Source organism: Stomoxys calcitrans, chromosome 1 (assembly GCF_963082655.1).
Source record: "Stomoxys calcitrans chromosome 1, idStoCalc2.1, whole genome shotgun sequence".
In the NCBI taxonomy this organism is placed as follows: domain Eukaryota; kingdom Metazoa; phylum Arthropoda; class Insecta; order Diptera; family Muscidae; genus Stomoxys; species Stomoxys calcitrans.
The window spans coordinates 131659023-131676774 of NC_081552.1; the positions used below are offsets into that span (position 1 = coordinate 131659023).

At 36.5% G+C, this 17752-nt stretch overlaps 2 protein-coding genes across 2 annotated transcripts; both read left to right on the forward strand.

Annotated features, from left to right (window-relative positions):
• Positions 1 to 345: 345 nt before the first annotated feature.
• LOC131996929 (uncharacterized) lies at positions 346 to 2782 on the forward strand. The gene is made up of 3 exons (XM_059367130.1): positions 346 to 484; positions 535 to 832; positions 2434 to 2782. The coding sequence occupies exons 1-3, from the start codon at positions 346 to 348 to the stop codon at positions 2780 to 2782; spliced, it is 786 nt and encodes a 261-aa protein (XP_059223113.1).
• A 2334-nt stretch (positions 2783 to 5116) lies between these two features.
• On the forward strand, positions 5117 to 15971 carry LOC131994339 (uncharacterized). The gene is made up of 2 exons (XM_059361166.1): positions 5117 to 5395; positions 14922 to 15971. Exons 1-2 carry the CDS (start codon positions 5385 to 5387, stop codon positions 15820 to 15822), a joined length of 912 nt encoding a protein of 303 aa, XP_059217149.1. The 5' UTR covers positions 5117 to 5384; the 3' UTR covers positions 15823 to 15971.
• The last annotated feature ends 1781 nt before the right edge of the window (positions 15972 to 17752 follow it).

A 17752-nucleotide genomic window follows, 5' to 3' on the forward strand; every position in this document is an offset into this window, starting at 1 on the left:
TCAAGAACGTGTGCCTGCATCAAAGAGAAATCAAGTTGTGACCAGAAAGCAGTGAGAAATACTTTAATTGTTTTAATTTTACTTTGGATTCTCATTGTTTTGGCTGTGCAATTTTATTTTTGCCCGTGGTGAATATAATATCAGCTATTGACTCTTTGTACATAATTGTTGTTACTTTGAGTTTTTCTGTTAAAGATCTGGCAGCAATCTAATCGGCTGCATTCCCTGCATACAACACTGTTTTGTTGCGTCTATTCACCAATAGGTGGCGTCCTATCAAATTCCGTTAAATTTGAATTTGAGTTTATTTGAATTTTTGATATTACTATTATCGTCTTTGTTAAAATGTCTTGCCCAATTTCATCCTGTAAAATTACGAAAATTGATGAATCAATGATCTCTTGCTGGCTCTGCTTGGAATCATTTCATGCTAAATGTGCTGTATTGGCCACACGTACTGTGGACAATCTTCGTGAAGATAAAGGTTTAAGATGGTGTTGTGCTAAAGTACTGAACTCGATGCATTTAACACAGAATTTAATTTGATAGCTGAGCGTTTTAAAAAATTTAAAGATTTACTCGATGAATCTTCAAGTCTTGAAGATTCTCTCCGTTCTCCAAATGATAATTCACGTAAAAGGAAGAAGTTAAAGACAAACAAAACAACTGATCAAGCACCTTTGAGTATTAATACTGGAAATACTGGTACTGGAAATAATTCAACTTTGCCAATTCCGAATACTGATTCTGATGTGACTCAAGCAGAAAATTCAAATTTTAGGAAAACTGAACTGATTACTGATACTCAAGTTGGAAATTCTAATTTAAACAAGTAAAAGCGTGCTTAGTTCGGCCGGGCCGAATCTTATATACCCTCCACCATGGATCGCATTTGTCGAGTTCTTTTCCCGGCATCTCTTCTTAGGCTAAAAAGGATAAAGGAAAAGAGTTGCTCTGCTATTAAAACGATATCAAGATATGGTCCGGTTCGGACCACAATTAAATTATATGTTGGAGACCTGTGTAAAATTTCAGCCAATTCGTATAAGAATTGCGCCCATTGGGGCTCACGAAGTAAAATAGAGAGAACGATTTATATGGGATCTGTATCGGGTCATGAGAGGATCCGTTGTACAAAATTTCAGGCATATCGGATAATAATTGCGACCTCTAGGGGTCAAGAAGTCAAGATCCCAGATCGGTTTATATGGCAGCTATATCAGGTTATGAACTGATTTGAACCTTATTTGACACAGTTGTTGAAAGAAAAAATAAAATACGTTATACAAAATTTCAGCCAAATCGGATGGGAATTGCGCCCTCTGGAAGCTCCACAAGTCAAATCCCCAGAACTGTTTATATGACAGCTATATCAGGTTATGGACCGATTTCAACCACACTTGGCACAGTTGTTGGATATCATAACGAAATACTTCGCGCAAAAATTCATTCAAATCGGATAAGAATTGTGCCCTCTAGAGGCTCAAGAAATCAAGACCCAAGATCGGTTTATATGGCAGCCATATCAGGTTATGGACCGCTTTGAAGTATACTTGGCACAGTTGTTGGATATCATAACAAAACACGTCGTGCAAAATTTCATTCCAATCGGATAAGAATTGCGCACTCTAGAGGCTCAAGAAGTCAAGACCAAAGATCGGTTTATATGGCAGCTATATCCGGTTATAGACCGATTTAAACCATACTTAGCACAGTTGTTGGATATAATAACAAAACACGTCGTGCAAAATTTCATTTCAATAGGATAAGAATTGCGCACTCTAGAGGCTCAAGAAGTCAAGACCCAAGATCAGTTTATATGGCAGCTATATCAGGTTATGGACCGATTTGAACCATACTTGGCACAGTTGTTGGATATCATAGCAAAACACGTCGTGCAAAATTTCATTTCAATAGGATAAGAATTGCGCACTCTAGAGGCTCAAGAAGTCAAGACCCAAGATCGGTTTATATGGCAGCTATATCAAAACATGGACCGATATGGTCTATTTACAATACCTACCGTCCTACACTAATAAGAAGTATTTGTGCAAATTTTCAAGCGGCTAGCTTTACTCCTTCGGAAGTTAGCGTGCTTTCGACAGACAGACGGACGGACGGACGGACGGACGGACAGACGGACGGACATGGCTAGATCGACATAAAATTTCGCAACGATCAAGAATATATATACTTTATGGGGTCTCAGACGAATATTTCGAGTAGTTACAAACAGAATGACGAAATGGGTATACCCCTCATCTTATGGTGGAGGGTTTAAAAATACCGAAATGACTACTAATACGAACAACATTGGCCACCAATTGTTGTCACACCGTCTGGTTCAAACATTTTTTCTGGTTTGAATAAACCTTTTGGTCCTAATAAGTTTTTTTCACCTTTGAATTCTCCTTCTCCACAAAACTTCGTTAGTGCGACAACTGCATCGCTTAATTCTCCAAGGCCTTTGAGGGTTATACCTCCTATGAAAACTGTTTTTGCTGCTCGTTTTGCTGCAGTCACATCTGAAGACGATATGAGATATTATATAAAGTCCAAGCTGAACTTAGATGTGAATTTAAAAATATTTAAGTTTCAGTACAGAGACACACGCAACACGGCATCATTTCGAATTATGGTACCTGACTCTGTTTTTGAAACCGTGGTTAGTCCTGACTTTTGGCCACCGAGGGCTTTAGTACAGGAATATATATACAAAGAAAGGATTCGTACAAATATTGCGCATTTGCCTACACGTTCTGAAGATTTACCAAAAAACTAAGGAGCTCATCTTCTGATAAACAACTGTTTCTGGTTTATCAGAATGTTAGGGGACTAAATACCAAGTTATCTGGTCTGTATACTGATAGTTTTGGATTCGAATACGATGTAATAATTTTCACTGAAACCTGGCTTCATGGAAACATTTTAAATACTGAAATTTTGTGTGATAGATATCAAGTTTTTAGACGTGATCGTACAATTGGTATAAAAAATCTGGTGGAGGTGTCCTAATTGCTGTCTCGACTGAATACAGTGCATTTATCATAGATGTATTTATTGATCCATCCATCGAATCCTGGCTGTTAAATTAAAATATGGAAATAAATTTTTATTTTTGACTTGTTCGTATATTCCTCCTGGATCTACTACTGAAATCTATAAAGCACACTTAGCTGCTATCCAATCTGTGCTAAGTCTTTCTAAACCAATGGACTCACTAATTGTAACTGGAGATTTCAATTTACCATCTATTCATTGGAAGGAAAATACTGATACAAACTATTTATTACCCGTCACAAAAAATTGTCATGTTGTGGAATTTATTGAAACAATTTTGAATACTGGTTTATGCCAAATTAATAGAATTTTCAATTTTACCACTGAACCTATGCAAACTTCGCTACAAAGAACAAACGCTATTACTAGTCCAGAGGATGTATTTCATCCTACTATTCACGTTGATGTCAACCTTTCTACCTCTTTCCTTCGCAAAACACGATTGTCTAATATTGATAGTATTTATGCTTTTTCGAAAACTGTTTACCGAAAACTTAATACTCTTATATCCGAAGTTGATTGGCAAGAATCACTTCCATTAAATGATTTGGATGAGTCGATTGTTATATTTTATGATATTCTTAAGGGTTGTATCCAGAAATCCGTTCCTGTTAAATGTAATTTCATCGGTAATGGGTCACCTTGGAATAATAACAAACTGCGCAACTTGAAAAATAGAAAAAATAAACTATATAAAAAGTATAAGAAAACTGGTACTGCGATGGACTTTTCCAAATACTCTGTTGTTCGTTCTGAATATAACATCTGCAATAAGATCTCATACAACACTTATTTGTCGAATATAAAATGTCAACTACAAGTTAACCCTAAGTCTTTTTATAAATTTGTAAACTGTAAACGTCGGTCGAATACTTTTCCAAAAGTTTTGAAATTTGGAGCCATCGAAGCGGATGATGACCTTTCCATCAGCAATATGTTTGCAGACTTCTTTGCCACTATTTATTCCCGGAAAACATATAATAAAAGTAATGAGCACTCCCAAAGCTTCTACGGAAATAGCACGATATCTGTTCCACTAACAACATCTGATACTGTACAGCATTATTTGAGGAATATGAAATGTTCCTACAATCCAGGTCCAGATGGTATCCCTAGCAATATTCTTAAGCACTGCGCAAATTCCCTGTCCGGTGTTCTCTCAATATTGTTTAATTAATCTTTACGGAAACAATATTTCCCTCCATTATGGAAAAATTCTATCATTATACCCCTGTTTAAAAGTGGATGTAAATCTGAAGTCACCAACTACAGAGGAATCGCAAAGCTTAGCGCTATTCCGAAACTTCTTGAAAAAATCATCACTGACTCACTGTCTCATCAAGTTTCTTCACTGTTATCACGATATCAGCATGGATTTCGTAAATCGTAGTCAACTGTAACAAATGTTTTGGAATTAACTACAATTGTAAACGAAGGATTTAGAAATCGTTTGGAAACTGACGTTATATATATTTTAGCAAGGCTTTTGATAAGGTAAATCATAGTTTTCTATTACACAAGCTAGACCTCCTGGGGTTTTCAGACTCGTTGCTAGCATGGATATCAAATTACCTGTCTAATCGCACTCAAACTGTATAATTTAATGATTCTGTTTCTAAAACTATTGATGTTTTATCTGGAGTCCCACAAGGTATTTTGGGCCTATTTTGTTTTCATTATTTATTAATGATCTACCATCCACTGCCACTTTCTCTCGAGTACTTATGTATGCAGACTGTTGAATGCCCATTCAACAATAACGTGTCGATTCTGACATTTTTATCCATAGTTTAAATTATTACTTAAATTTAATTAAAAGAATTGAAATGAATTACATTATAATGAATTGAACGATAAATGTTTACTCCTCATATATTAAATATTAGTTCAAATAGCGGTAACTCTAGGCTGTTCTCTGCCACGAAGGGAAAGCTTTTACTTAAATTTCATTTAAAAGATTTGTCCTTTTCTATCTTAACAACTAATAGCTGAATTTAATTTCATAATGTCTGACTATTTTTAACTGAAATTCATAGCGTCACTTGTGCATCAACTTCCATAAGGGTAAGACGCTGCCATCCTTAAATAAACTGCTGTCACTTTGGATTGAAAGAACTGACATACTACCTTTTATTTCTTTTCGTTTCACTGATAACTTACTGTTCTGGGAGCTACATTGATATACAGTCCATTCTAGAAAACCCATCTCGGAATTGTACATGGTCCTTCGAACCGTCAGAGAAACCAAGAAGATTTGTTTGGAAAATTTTAGGACGTCGTCCACCGCTGTTAAAATCTCAATTTTTAAATAAGTCTTCACCGCAATGGAAAAAAGGTATGTAAAGTTTGTTACCTTGTGAACGGCAGGAATTAAGGAATTACATTTTTAAACTCATGGCAACTTATTGGATTAACTTCTTACAAAACTGAGGAAAAAATTGAGGATTTTTTTTTTTATTGTTCCGAAAAGCACAAAGTCAAACTGTTCTTACACATAGCTCGTGTAGGAAACTATTTGGTAAACTAACCTGTTAAACACAACATTCATCGCTGTGACAACATAATTAAATGCTTCTCGAGCATAATTTTAATATTAATTTCGCGTTTCAACTGACGCACCGCACGAAATAAATACAGATATAACCTGTACTGCACAAAGTGGCTTTGGAATAAGGAGCACAGGTCTCGTTAAAAGTTCATCTTTGGTTGATTTCGCACTTCGACAGAAATAAAGGAAATATTTTCTTTGCTACTTTGAAACATGCTTAACATTGCTTTTATAAAGAAATAAATGAAAATATCTCGGCTTTAAGAGCAACAACAATTTATGCTCTTAAAAATTACTTTGAAATTAAAAGAAATTAGACTTCTGTTAACAACATAATATTCTCAAAAGCAACAAATGTTGCCTGAATTATTCATGGCAACATTTGTTTCGACAACCGCATTTTACATTCATTCTCATGTTAGAGTCATCAAAACACATGATCTGTGTCTAATATTTGCTCTTTAAATCCATCATTCACCACCAAAGTATTCCTTACTTGACATTCAGTTCCAATCGTCGATGCTATTTGTTCAAGAGAATCCAAATGTCAAGAAAGTTCGTTCTTTAAAACACTCACCCTTCCTCTTACGAGACATATGATTTTTGGCATTCCTTTGTTTTGCTAAAATCCATCACATTTATACACAAGTGACCGCACATACTTACCCCCACAAGGTAGACTCATTGCCATGCGCTCATCATATTGGTAATCAACAAGGCGAAGACCAAGTGGATTTCGAAGTCCAGTATCAGAAACACGAAAGTTTTTTTTACTATTTCTTTTAGGAGTTATTGTACTCCTACATTCATAGCCAATGCAAAGAGCTTATGGCTGTGTTGCGTTGAAGCAGAATTGAGAATTTTTTTTCTTAGAAATAATTAGATAAAGGCTTTTAACTTTTGCCTACACCATCTTTCTGTCAAACTGCCACACTTCAATTGGGTTGCTGCAGACATTAATAAGCCATCACATTTTCTCCACATCGCCAAATCTTTTGCACTCCATTGAAGCTGCTATTGGATGCAACGCTGACAGCGCAGCTTGAAATCGCTGTTGGTAATGTGAGCCAGAAGGTGCATTGCGCATGTCCCAAATATTACTCTCTCTCTACTCACGGTCTCTCTATTTTCACTTGTATGGGCTGCATGAAGGTTGCCAAAAATTTAAATTCCTAAAGCAGTGGCGTAACTAGAGAACGCGAGTTTTTTTTTGTCTGAAAAACTATAAATTTACGCTGAATTTGAAGTTGTGTAGGTTAAGTTACTTCGAAGAATATTGAGCTAATTCCATTTACACGAATTAGTGAATATAAAAGTCGAATTGATAATTTTACCAGGCGAGAAGATTCCCGAAAAAGCAATAGGCACCCTCGTTTATTTGCAAGAGCACACATTCGTCAGCAGCAGCATATTTATGCCGCTGCATAATAGAGAGAGAATTAAGCTGTCAAAAAAGACAGTTGGAAATCCATCATACTTATTTAGAACAGAGACAATAAAGATCACATGTGCTTTGAGAAAACTATTTGAAGAGGAAGAGAAGTGAGGAAATTTAATAATTTTATGGAAAAGTGAAATATTTAGACATTGCATAAAGAATAAGGCGAAGTGAATGCGAATTTAGTGGAGAAATTATTTAATTTGGAAAAAATAAATCTATATAAAAGACGAGGATACTATTGGCTACAGATTTGTCGAAATTGCTGAAGCTTAAAATAAATTGGAAGACGTGTGGAGTTTGGAGGTACAGACAAGCCTTATTGGATAATCTAGACAGGCAGAACGTTGGATATTTTATTGCCATTACGGTACGCACCAGGTTATACAGAGGAAAGGCGTATAGACAGATCGTTGTTGAGTGGATGGGAGGAGGTGAAGGCAAGAAGGCAACAAGTAATGTGGGTGAGTGCATTTCAATGTGTAGGGTTACCAAATATATTTTAAAAGAAGAAAGGAAAAAGTGCTTAAATGGTGAGGGAATAAACTGGAAAAAGGCATTATTGAAATAATTTTATTTTGTTTGTGTAAGATAGTTACATAGATCCAATTCTACAGGGTGGCTGATGAAAGCCGCTACCAAAAAAAAATGTAATAACTTTTTTTCTATTTAATAATAATAATTTAATAATTAATTTAATTAATTAATTAATTAATTTAATTAATAATAATTTAATAATTAATTTAATAATTTAATTTAACATGAATAAAAGAAAAATGTATTCCATACACCGAAAAAAAAATGTAGCAATATTCATCATTGTAGCAATATTCATCAGCCACCCTGTATATATAAATTGGTCCACAGAACAAACAAATTCCTGAAGCCGGAATTATTTTGCTTTTACATAGCTCGGAGGTTTCTGAGCAAGAAAAAGGAAATAGATTGTTCACACACCTGTCCGGAAAATTTAAACTGCATCCATCGTTGAATAGATCAGAACGAATTGATCAAAAAGAAGCACATATAAACCATAAATTTGATTTGGATATTATATATATATTTAATAACACATAACTAAAGGGAAAACCACGCTTTTCAAATATCGACACCATATATGAAAATATTTTGTTCACAGTGCATGAAATTCCTAAGATTCTACAATAGAAACAACTACATCAATCTTTATATTCTAATAAAAGTTAATTTAATAATTGGATTTTACGAAATTTTGACAATATATAACTGAATCTTAAAATTTTGCCATTTTTTTGGGACACGGAAATTGAAATTTTACAAAACCACACATACAATTGTTCTATGGAGTTTTTTTTTTGTATGATGTACTGCAGATTTTGGTTCAATTTGGCACCGAAACGTCTATTACACCATTTCCAATGAGAAATTATTTATACCAGCAAGACAAGGTTTTTACGAATGTAGTCCACTAACTTGGATACCGTTAGCGTTGCTCACACTTACTACAAAATTTATCAACGATTTTAGAAGATAAAGGGATAGTCTGATTTTTAAAAGGAATTTTTTGTGAATTTTGTGTGTGCCAGTGTAAGCGACACATTGGCAATTCACCTCATCAAAACCTTTATCACTTATCTGCACTTATTCTTCTGTTTACGTGAAGAAGTCTGTACTGACCATTGTTCGGCATTCATATCTTGCTCAAACTTGAACATATTTTGGAATTTATTCGCCATTTCAGATGCAGCTTAAGAGAGCGTAGTGCGAAATTTAATTTCAAATAAACATAGCGAGTATTTTCAATGTTCTCTGTACTTCCTAACAGTCTGTTTTGATGTTGCTTGCAACTGTTATCATCGATTTTACAAGCCTGTAAAACCATAACATTCGGTCATAAATCGTTCGGTATAATTTGGAAGGAACCTACACTGTTGGAGTTAGAACTGCTCTTATTTGTTTTTCGATCTCTCTTTTCCTTTACACAAGCACGATTTCCTGCTCTCGCTCTTAAAACCTTTCGTGAGTACTTTCCAGGAAGATAGTTTAATGCATACTAAAGCTGTTCTACTGCGTTCTTGAAGGTTTAATTCAATTCCTGTGAATTCAGTTTAGCTGTTATTGGATTCAAACAGTAAGACTGGACAGAAGAAATTTCGATTGGCACTACACTGTTAAAAACTAACATCGTTTTTCTCTTTATGCTAATTCAATTTTTGAAAATCAAATGAGGGCTCCGATGAGCTGGAAATCTGATAGAAAAGTTCAGATATTACGTTTATGCTGTTGTATTGCATTGAGGTTTGGATTTTTTAATGTAATTGATAATCATTACATTTTCCCTTGATTTATTTGGTCTTATAATTTTATTTGTTTGAATATCTTCAAATTTTATCTTGTTGAGCTAAAACTGTTTATACTGGTTTGAGATACTTCTATTGGCCTTGATTTGTTTGGGAAATTACTGCTGGCTTGGTATAGTTGAAATTGGTACGGAATATATCGCTCAAACATTTATTATCGATCAGTACTGACTGGTTAACAATTGTACTCTCATTCATCTCCTCGGTTTGGAACCTTTATTTGCATTATCGCGAGAGTTTCTGGGATTTTGGAATAGCTTCTGATCGGATTTTCTTTGAGGGAATATGTCATCCAAGAAATTTATATTCTTCTCTGACCAATTGGTCACTAATTGCGCCAATTTTGCTGCCATCGATGTGTTAGAACACACCTTGTCAAGTTTACGGGTGGATCTCGACGACTTGGAACGTCGTTGGCATACCTTAACTCAAGTCTATGAGAAAGAGATGACAACTGAGGAGAAGCTCTCTCAAGAAGAGAAAGAGTCTATTCATTCCAAGTTTAATGAGTCTTGTAAGTCATTTAAAAGGTGTAAGACATCAATGCTTGATTTGATGGAGCTTGAAACTAGGAGAATGGAAAACTCGTTACGACAGACTGAGACAACTGAAACCAGGTCTTCGGATGAAACTGGTTATTCGTTAAAGGTGCCCCCATGTGACACTGAACTTTTCAGCGGTGGTTACGATAAATGGCCAAGCTTTAGAGACATGTTCTCTGCCATTTATATAAAACATCCGAAGTTATCTCCTGCTCAAAAATTATTCCACTTGAGAGCAAAGACAAGAGGGGAAGCGAATCAGATCGTGAAACAATATGCACTGACCGACAATAATTTCGCATTGGCATGGGATGCACTGCGACAGCGCTACGAAAATAAGCGTATACTTGTTAATCATCAACTTCGAAAAATATTTGAGACTGAAAGGGTTACATCTGAGAAAGGGAGAGCTTTGCGAAACTTGCAATATACTATTAATAACTGTCTTTTGGTTTTGAAAACATTTAACATTTCGGTTCTTTCGTGGGATCCTATACTGGTTTACTGGGTATCCTCAAGACTTCCAGATGAGACTTTGGCGGCTTGGGAAAATTCTCTTGCTGATCATAAGCAGATGCCTTCTTGGGATCAGCTTGACGAGTTCATTTCGAAGAGACTTAACATGTTGGAATCGATTTCGGACATGAGAAAACCATCGAATCAACCTACAACTTCTCAAAAATCGCAAAATTATCATGTTAAAACAGGAAAAAATTACAAACCGTGCAAGGCTTGTAAGGAAGACCATTCACTTCGTACTTGTCCCAAATTCATGTCGTGGCAACTTCCTCAAAGGCGAAAATTTATAACTGCTAACAAAATATGCGGCAATTGTTTGTCTTACGGACATATCGCTCAGAATTGCAAAAGCGAGAAACGTTGTCAGAAATGTCAGCAGTCGCACCATACCTTATTACATCCCGAATTTAACGCCACAGGAGCTAGGGAGATAAATCGAATGGAACCGCCGGCACAGGTATCGGCTTATCATGTTGACACGCAACTGGGAGATCAACCGTCCACTTCGGCTGCCGCATATGCTGATCCGGTTTCGTATGTTCAATCCAATTTTGCGAATTCCGGGGATTGTACTATTTTGCCAACTGCATTGATTGACTTGGAACACTTGGGGTCCAACTTTACAATTCGGGTTTTTATTGATCAGGGATCACAAGAATCCTTTATATCAAGCAGAATTGTTAATAGGTACTCAATACCGACTAGGAAAGCATTCACGACAATTTCTGGTTTGGGAGGCACTGTTTTAGAGAACTCGTCAAAGATCTGTAACTTAATATTGAAATCTCGAAATTCTAACTTTAAACTGAAGGCAACCGCGGTGGTTATTATGAATATGAATCATTTAATGCCATCTTCCACAACTCGGGTTTCTGATTGGTCCGATTTGAGAGGACTTGACCTAGCTGACCCGAATTTTAACAAACCAGCGCAGATTGATATGTTGTTGGGCAGCGATGTACTTCCATTTATTCTGAAAGCTGGTGTACGAAAGAATATATCGGGGAATCTGTTAGCACAAGAAACTGAATTTGGTTGGATATTGAGCGGTCCACCGAAAACTCGATCTACATCTTCCTTTGCGTCTTTCATAACTTGTTCGGACACTACAAATGACGAAGTTAGAAAATTTTGGGAGCTTGAAGAAGTTCCATCGTGTCGAAATTTGTCCGAAAATGACATTTGGTGTGAAGAATTTTACAAGGATACAACTGTTCGCCAAGCTGATGGGAAATATTTGGTAAGACTGCCATTTCGTCATGATCTGCCTCCAAATGTAACACTCGGGTTATCAAGAAGAGCTGCGATGGGACAATACCTTCATATGGAGAAATCTTTGAAAAAATCTTCCGCTCTTTCAACTGAATATACAAAAGTTTTATCAGAATATCTAGATCTTGATCACATGGAACCAACTTCTTCAACTGAAATGTGTCATAATGGAAAATATCTCTCATTCTATCTCCCTCATCACGCTGTTGTCAAACCTGAACGGACTTCCACTAAAGTTAGGGTTGTATTTAATGCTTCAAAAAGGACGTCTACTGGGTTTTCTTTGAATGATGTTTTGCATACTGGCCCCGTACTTCAAAACGATTTGATGAATGTCATTTTGCGCTGGAGATTTTTTAGATATGTTTTTAATGGCGACATACAAAAGATGTATCGTCAAATTTACGTGCATGAAAATGACAGGCAATTTCAACGAATTTTGTTTAGAGATTCGCCAACTAAAGAAATAACTGATTTTTGTTTGAAAACTGTTACTTTTGGTGTAAACTGTGCACCATACTTAGCAATTCGAACCCTTTTGCAACTGAGCGATGACGGAAAATCGACTCATCCAACTGCTTCAGATATCTTGAAAAATCAAATCTATGTGGATGACATACTTTCTGGTGGATATTCGTTATCAGAAACTGAATCTTATTTAAAAGAACTTATTGATTTGCTGAATTCTGCTGGGTTTCCTTTAAAAAAGTTGACAGCAAACCATTCACTTATTCTGCGACACATGCCCCCGGAGGATCTTCTAAATGAAGATTTTTTGAAGCTAGAGAATACTAGCGAAACTAAAACATTAGGCATTCGTTGGAATGCGATGGCTGACACTTTTTCGTACGTTTCAAATGTAATTATTCCCACGAGTCCGCTAACTAAACGGAAAATATTATCAACTGTGGCGAAAATCTTTGATCCCGCTGGCTGGTTAGCGCCAATTATAATTGTGGCGAAAATTCTTCTCCAGCAACTATGGATTGATGGAACTGACTGGGATGAAGAAGTTAAGCCACACTCACTTGAGAAATGGTTAAATTTCACTTCAAACTTTCTGGATCTTGAATTAATTAGAATTCCTCGGTGGATCGGGTATACTCCTGTGAAGCAAGTTCAAATCCACGGATTTTGTGATGCCTCTGAAAAGGCATATTGTGCTTGCATATATATTTGTGCAGTCTCTTCTGCAACATGTATCACATCTAACTTACTTGTGTCAAAAAGCAAGGTGGCACCGTTAAAAACTGTCAGTCTTCCAAGACTGGAGCTATGTGGAGCTGCACTACTTGCAAAACTTTTGAAATCAGTTTCTCAAAATCTGGACATTGCTATTACTGATATTTATCTCTGGTCTGATTCCACCATAACTTTAGCGTGGCTGGACAAACCACCGTTTCACTGGAAGACATTCGTAGCCAACAAAATATCGGAAATTTTAGAAAATGTTGGGAACGCCACATGGAGGCATGTACCAACAAGTGAAAATCCAGCTGATCTTGGCACTCGTGGATGTACTGCAGCAGAACTAATGTCCAACTCATTATGGTGGCACGGACCGAAGTGGTTAGGAAAACCACCGGAATTCTGGCCAAAGTCTACCACATTTAAGGAGCCTGATCTTGAAAGAAAGGTCGTCAACTTTCAAACTGAGACACAGATAGAGGATATACTAGAGAGATTTTCATCCTTTAATCGGGCATTGCGAGTAATCTGTTTTATGTATCGTTTTATAAGAAAATGCAAAAAAAAGAGCTGTTCTGATATGGGAAATACTTTTATTACGGCTGCAGAAATTCGTACTGTAAAGTTCCAGTTGATTCGTTTGGCTCAACTGAGGTTTTATTCTACTGAGTATCATGCACTTGAAAACAACCAAGCAATTTCTTCGAAAAGCAAACTACTAACTTTGAACCCCTTTCTGGATACAAACAAATTGTTGCGAGTAGACGGTCGCCTCGCTAATTCTAATTTATCTTATAATGAAAAGCATCCCATCATTTTACCTGAGCATTCGCACTTTTGTAAACTTCTCATAACTTTTACTCATCATATTCTTTTACATGCTGAACACCAAAGCATGTTACGTGCAATAAGATCTGAATTTTATGTAATTCGCCTGAAAAATTCTATACGATACTGTATTCGAAACTGTCGGACTTGTACAATATACAAACAAAGAGTCAGAAATCAGATAATGGCTGCTTTGCCTCCTGAGCGCTGCAACTTTTCTTTGCCCTTTTCAAATACTGGTATAGATTTTGCGGGACCCTTCGACGTAAAGACTTCCAGACTCCGAAATGCAAAACTTCAAAAAGGATACGCTGCTGTTTTCGTGTGTCTCTCTACTCGAGCGGTTCACTTGGAAGCGTGTTCTGAGTTAACAACTGAGGCTTTTCTGGCTACTTTCGATCGATTTGTTGGACGGCGGGGGTTTCCGAACAAACTTTTCTCTGACAATGGAACAAATTTCGTCGGAGCAAATCGTGCTCTCACCCGGGAATATCAAAATTTTCTCAAATCTGCTGAAAGTCATCTTGTCGATAAATACAATATTCATGGTTTTACTTGGCAATTCATTCCTCCTCATGCCCCACATATGGGTGGTTTATGGGAAGCCGCAGTGAAAAGCATGAAAACACATCTCCGAAAAGTAGCAGGCAATTTGAAATTTACATATGAAGAATTCTCTACTTTACTAATTCGAATTGAAAGTATTTTGAATTCTAGACCCTTATCTCCCACAAGCGAAGATTCTATTGAGATAACTGCTTTGACCCCTGGACATTTTTTACGAGGTGCGCCTTTAACAACTGTTCCAGAGGATTTCTCTGACAATTTGTCTCTTATTAACAGATGGAAAAGACTGAAAACTGTTCAAATACACTTTGCGAAAAGATGGAAAAATGAATACATATCTAATTTACAAAGAAGATACAAATGGAAGAATGAGCAACAAAATTTGAAGGAAAATGATCTTGTAGTTATCAAAGATGATAACTTGCCCCCAACTGAATGGCGTCTAGGTCGCGTTACTAAAGTATATTGTGGTCCTGACTCACGAGTTCGAGTTGCCGAATTAAGAACCCAAAATGGGACACTTGTGCGACCATTAGTTAAGCTGTGCATTTTACCTGTTGCCAATTGAATTCCTTAGTTCCCTTTGTTCCGTTCACATTTTAATAAACTTTACCTTACAGCAAAGCACTCTATGTTCCAAAATGCCGTATCTGTCAAGAAAGACATACACTGAGACACTGTTTGCGATTCCAACAAATGGATATCACTACACGCCGTCAAGAAGTAAAAAATAAGAGATTTTGCTACCGATGCCTATGCTCGTCTCATACCCGAGAGTGGTGTGGGTCCAGGATGGCTTGCCTTGTCTGCAACAAAAATCACCATACCATGCTACACTTACATGATCGGCAAAATAAACACAAACACTCTACTGATTATAGATCGCAACGGGAGACCAATAACAGAGTTCATAGAAACTACCAAAAAAAGAAGTCAAACTCCCAAAATTCTCCTCCAAGGTACACAACTACCGCCCCTCGCCAACATTCTGATAGCAAGTGCAAAGAAACTTCTAGACCACTTGTACGTGAAAGGTTGGATCTAAGGTCTAGGAAACACGTTTTTCTTCCCACTGCATTGGCTCGAGTATTAACGAATAGTGGTCCTGAGAAAGCGAGGCTTATGTTGAACTCTGCTGGCTTACAGACGGTCATTCTTAGGTCTATGGTAAATCGATTGAATCTCCGCACTACCAAGAAGAATGGTGAAGTGTTTTGCACGGTCAGTTTGCAGTCCTATCAGGACTCAGCTGCAAAAATTCAAATATCGGGAATCGTCAAAACCAATTGCAACATTACACTGCCTGAATCGACGTCTGAAAAACGGTTACAATCTGTTTATGATCACCTTACAGACTTGGCTGATCCTCATTTCTTTAAGCCAACGAACATAGAAATTTTTATTGGGAACGATCAATTGTCAAAAATTCTGCTTGCCGGTTTAATTCAGACATCGTCATCGATGCCAATTGCACAAAGTTCAATATTTGGATGGATCATCTCTGGGGCGTGTCTCTACTGAGGTTGCAGTCTTGCAAGGGGGCCGGCATGTTGAATGCCCATTCAACAATAACGTGTCGATTCTGACATTTTTATCCATAGTTTAAATTATTACTTAAATTTAATTAAAAGAATTGAAATGAATTACATTATAATGAATTGAACGATAAATGTTTACTCCTCATATATTAAATATTAGTTCAAATAGCGGTAACTCTAGGCTGTTCTCTGCCACGAAGGGAAAGCTTTTACTTAAATTTCATTTAAAAGATTTGTCCTTTTCTATCTTAACAACTAATAGCTGAATTTAATTTCATAATGTCTGACTATTTTTAACTGAAATTCATAGCGTCACTTGTGCATCAACTTCCATAAGGGTAAGACGCTGCCATCCTTAAATAAACTGCTGTCACTTTGGATTGAAAGAACTGACATACTACCTTTTATTTCTTTTCGTTTCACTGATAACTTACTGTTCTGGGAGCTACATTGATATACAGTCCATTCTAGAAAACCCATCTCGGAATTGTACACAGACGATGTTAAACTTTTCAAAACCATTCAAAATGACACAGATCAACTGAAACTACAATCCGACCTTGACCGATTATACGAGTGGTGTCAACTGAATCTAATGGAATTGAACATAAAAAAAATGTAAACATATATCGTTTTACAGATTAAATCATCTAACAACAATTTACTCTATAAACGGTTCGCCCCTAGAAACTGTGGAATCAATCATGGATCTTGGCTTCTTGTTTGATCAAAGGTTAAACTATAGATCACATATATCTTTGACGATCAATAAAGCCTATGGTTCTTTAGGATTTGTTAAGAGTTGGAGCAAAGAGTTTGTTGATCCAATCGTCACAAGAAATCTATACACATCCCTTGTTCGACCGATACTGGAGTATGGTTCTATAATATGGTGCCCAAACTATAAAATCCACTGCAATTCAATTGAGTCTGTGCAAAAACAGTTCGTGTTATTCTGCTTACGTAGACGTAACTGGACATTTAATACTTTACCATCTTATAAAGAAAGATTAAATTTGATCAAATTGCCTTCGTTGGAATGTCGGCGAACAATGCTGAATCTGAATTTCATGTTAAATATACTAATCGGATACTTGAAGTCGGAGTTTCTGTTGGATCACATCTACTTGAACGTGCCGCTGAGACCTTCACGAAATTTTAATCTTCTTCATGTTGAATACTATCGTACGAATTTTGCGAACAATGACCCATTTAGGCGTTTATGTGTTGAATTTAATAAATTTTACAATAATATAGATCTGTGCGAAAACAAATATTCTTTAAAGAAAAAGATTATTATTTTGCTGAATTCGTAATTTTTAAGCTTAGTTAGTATATATTGTATATAGTCTATTCTGTAAGGATTATAATATCTATAGACTAATAAATAAAAAAAAAAAAAAAATGATATCCAACAACTGGGCCAAGTATGGTTCAAATCGGTCAATGACCCGATATAGCTGCCATATAAACCTATCTTGGGTCTTGACTCTTGAGCCTCTCGAGTGCGCAATTATTATCCAATTGGAATAAAATTTTGCACAATGTGTTTTGTTATGATATCCAACAACTGTGCCAAGTATGGTTGAAATCGGTCCATGATCGATGTAGCTGCCATATAAACCAATCTTGGGTCTTGACTTCTCGAGCCTCTAGAGGGCGCATAAAGCATATATATTCTTGATCATTGCGACGTTTTATGTCGATCTAGCCATGTCCGTCTATCTGTCGAAAGCACGCTAACTTCCGAAGGAGTAAAGCTAGCCGCTTGAAATTTTACACAAATACTTCTTATTAGTGTAGGTCGGTTGGTATTGTAAATGGGCCATATCGGTCCATGTTTTGATATAGCTGCCATATAAACCGATCTTCGGTCTTGACTTCTTGAGTCCTAGAGTGCGCAATTCTTATCC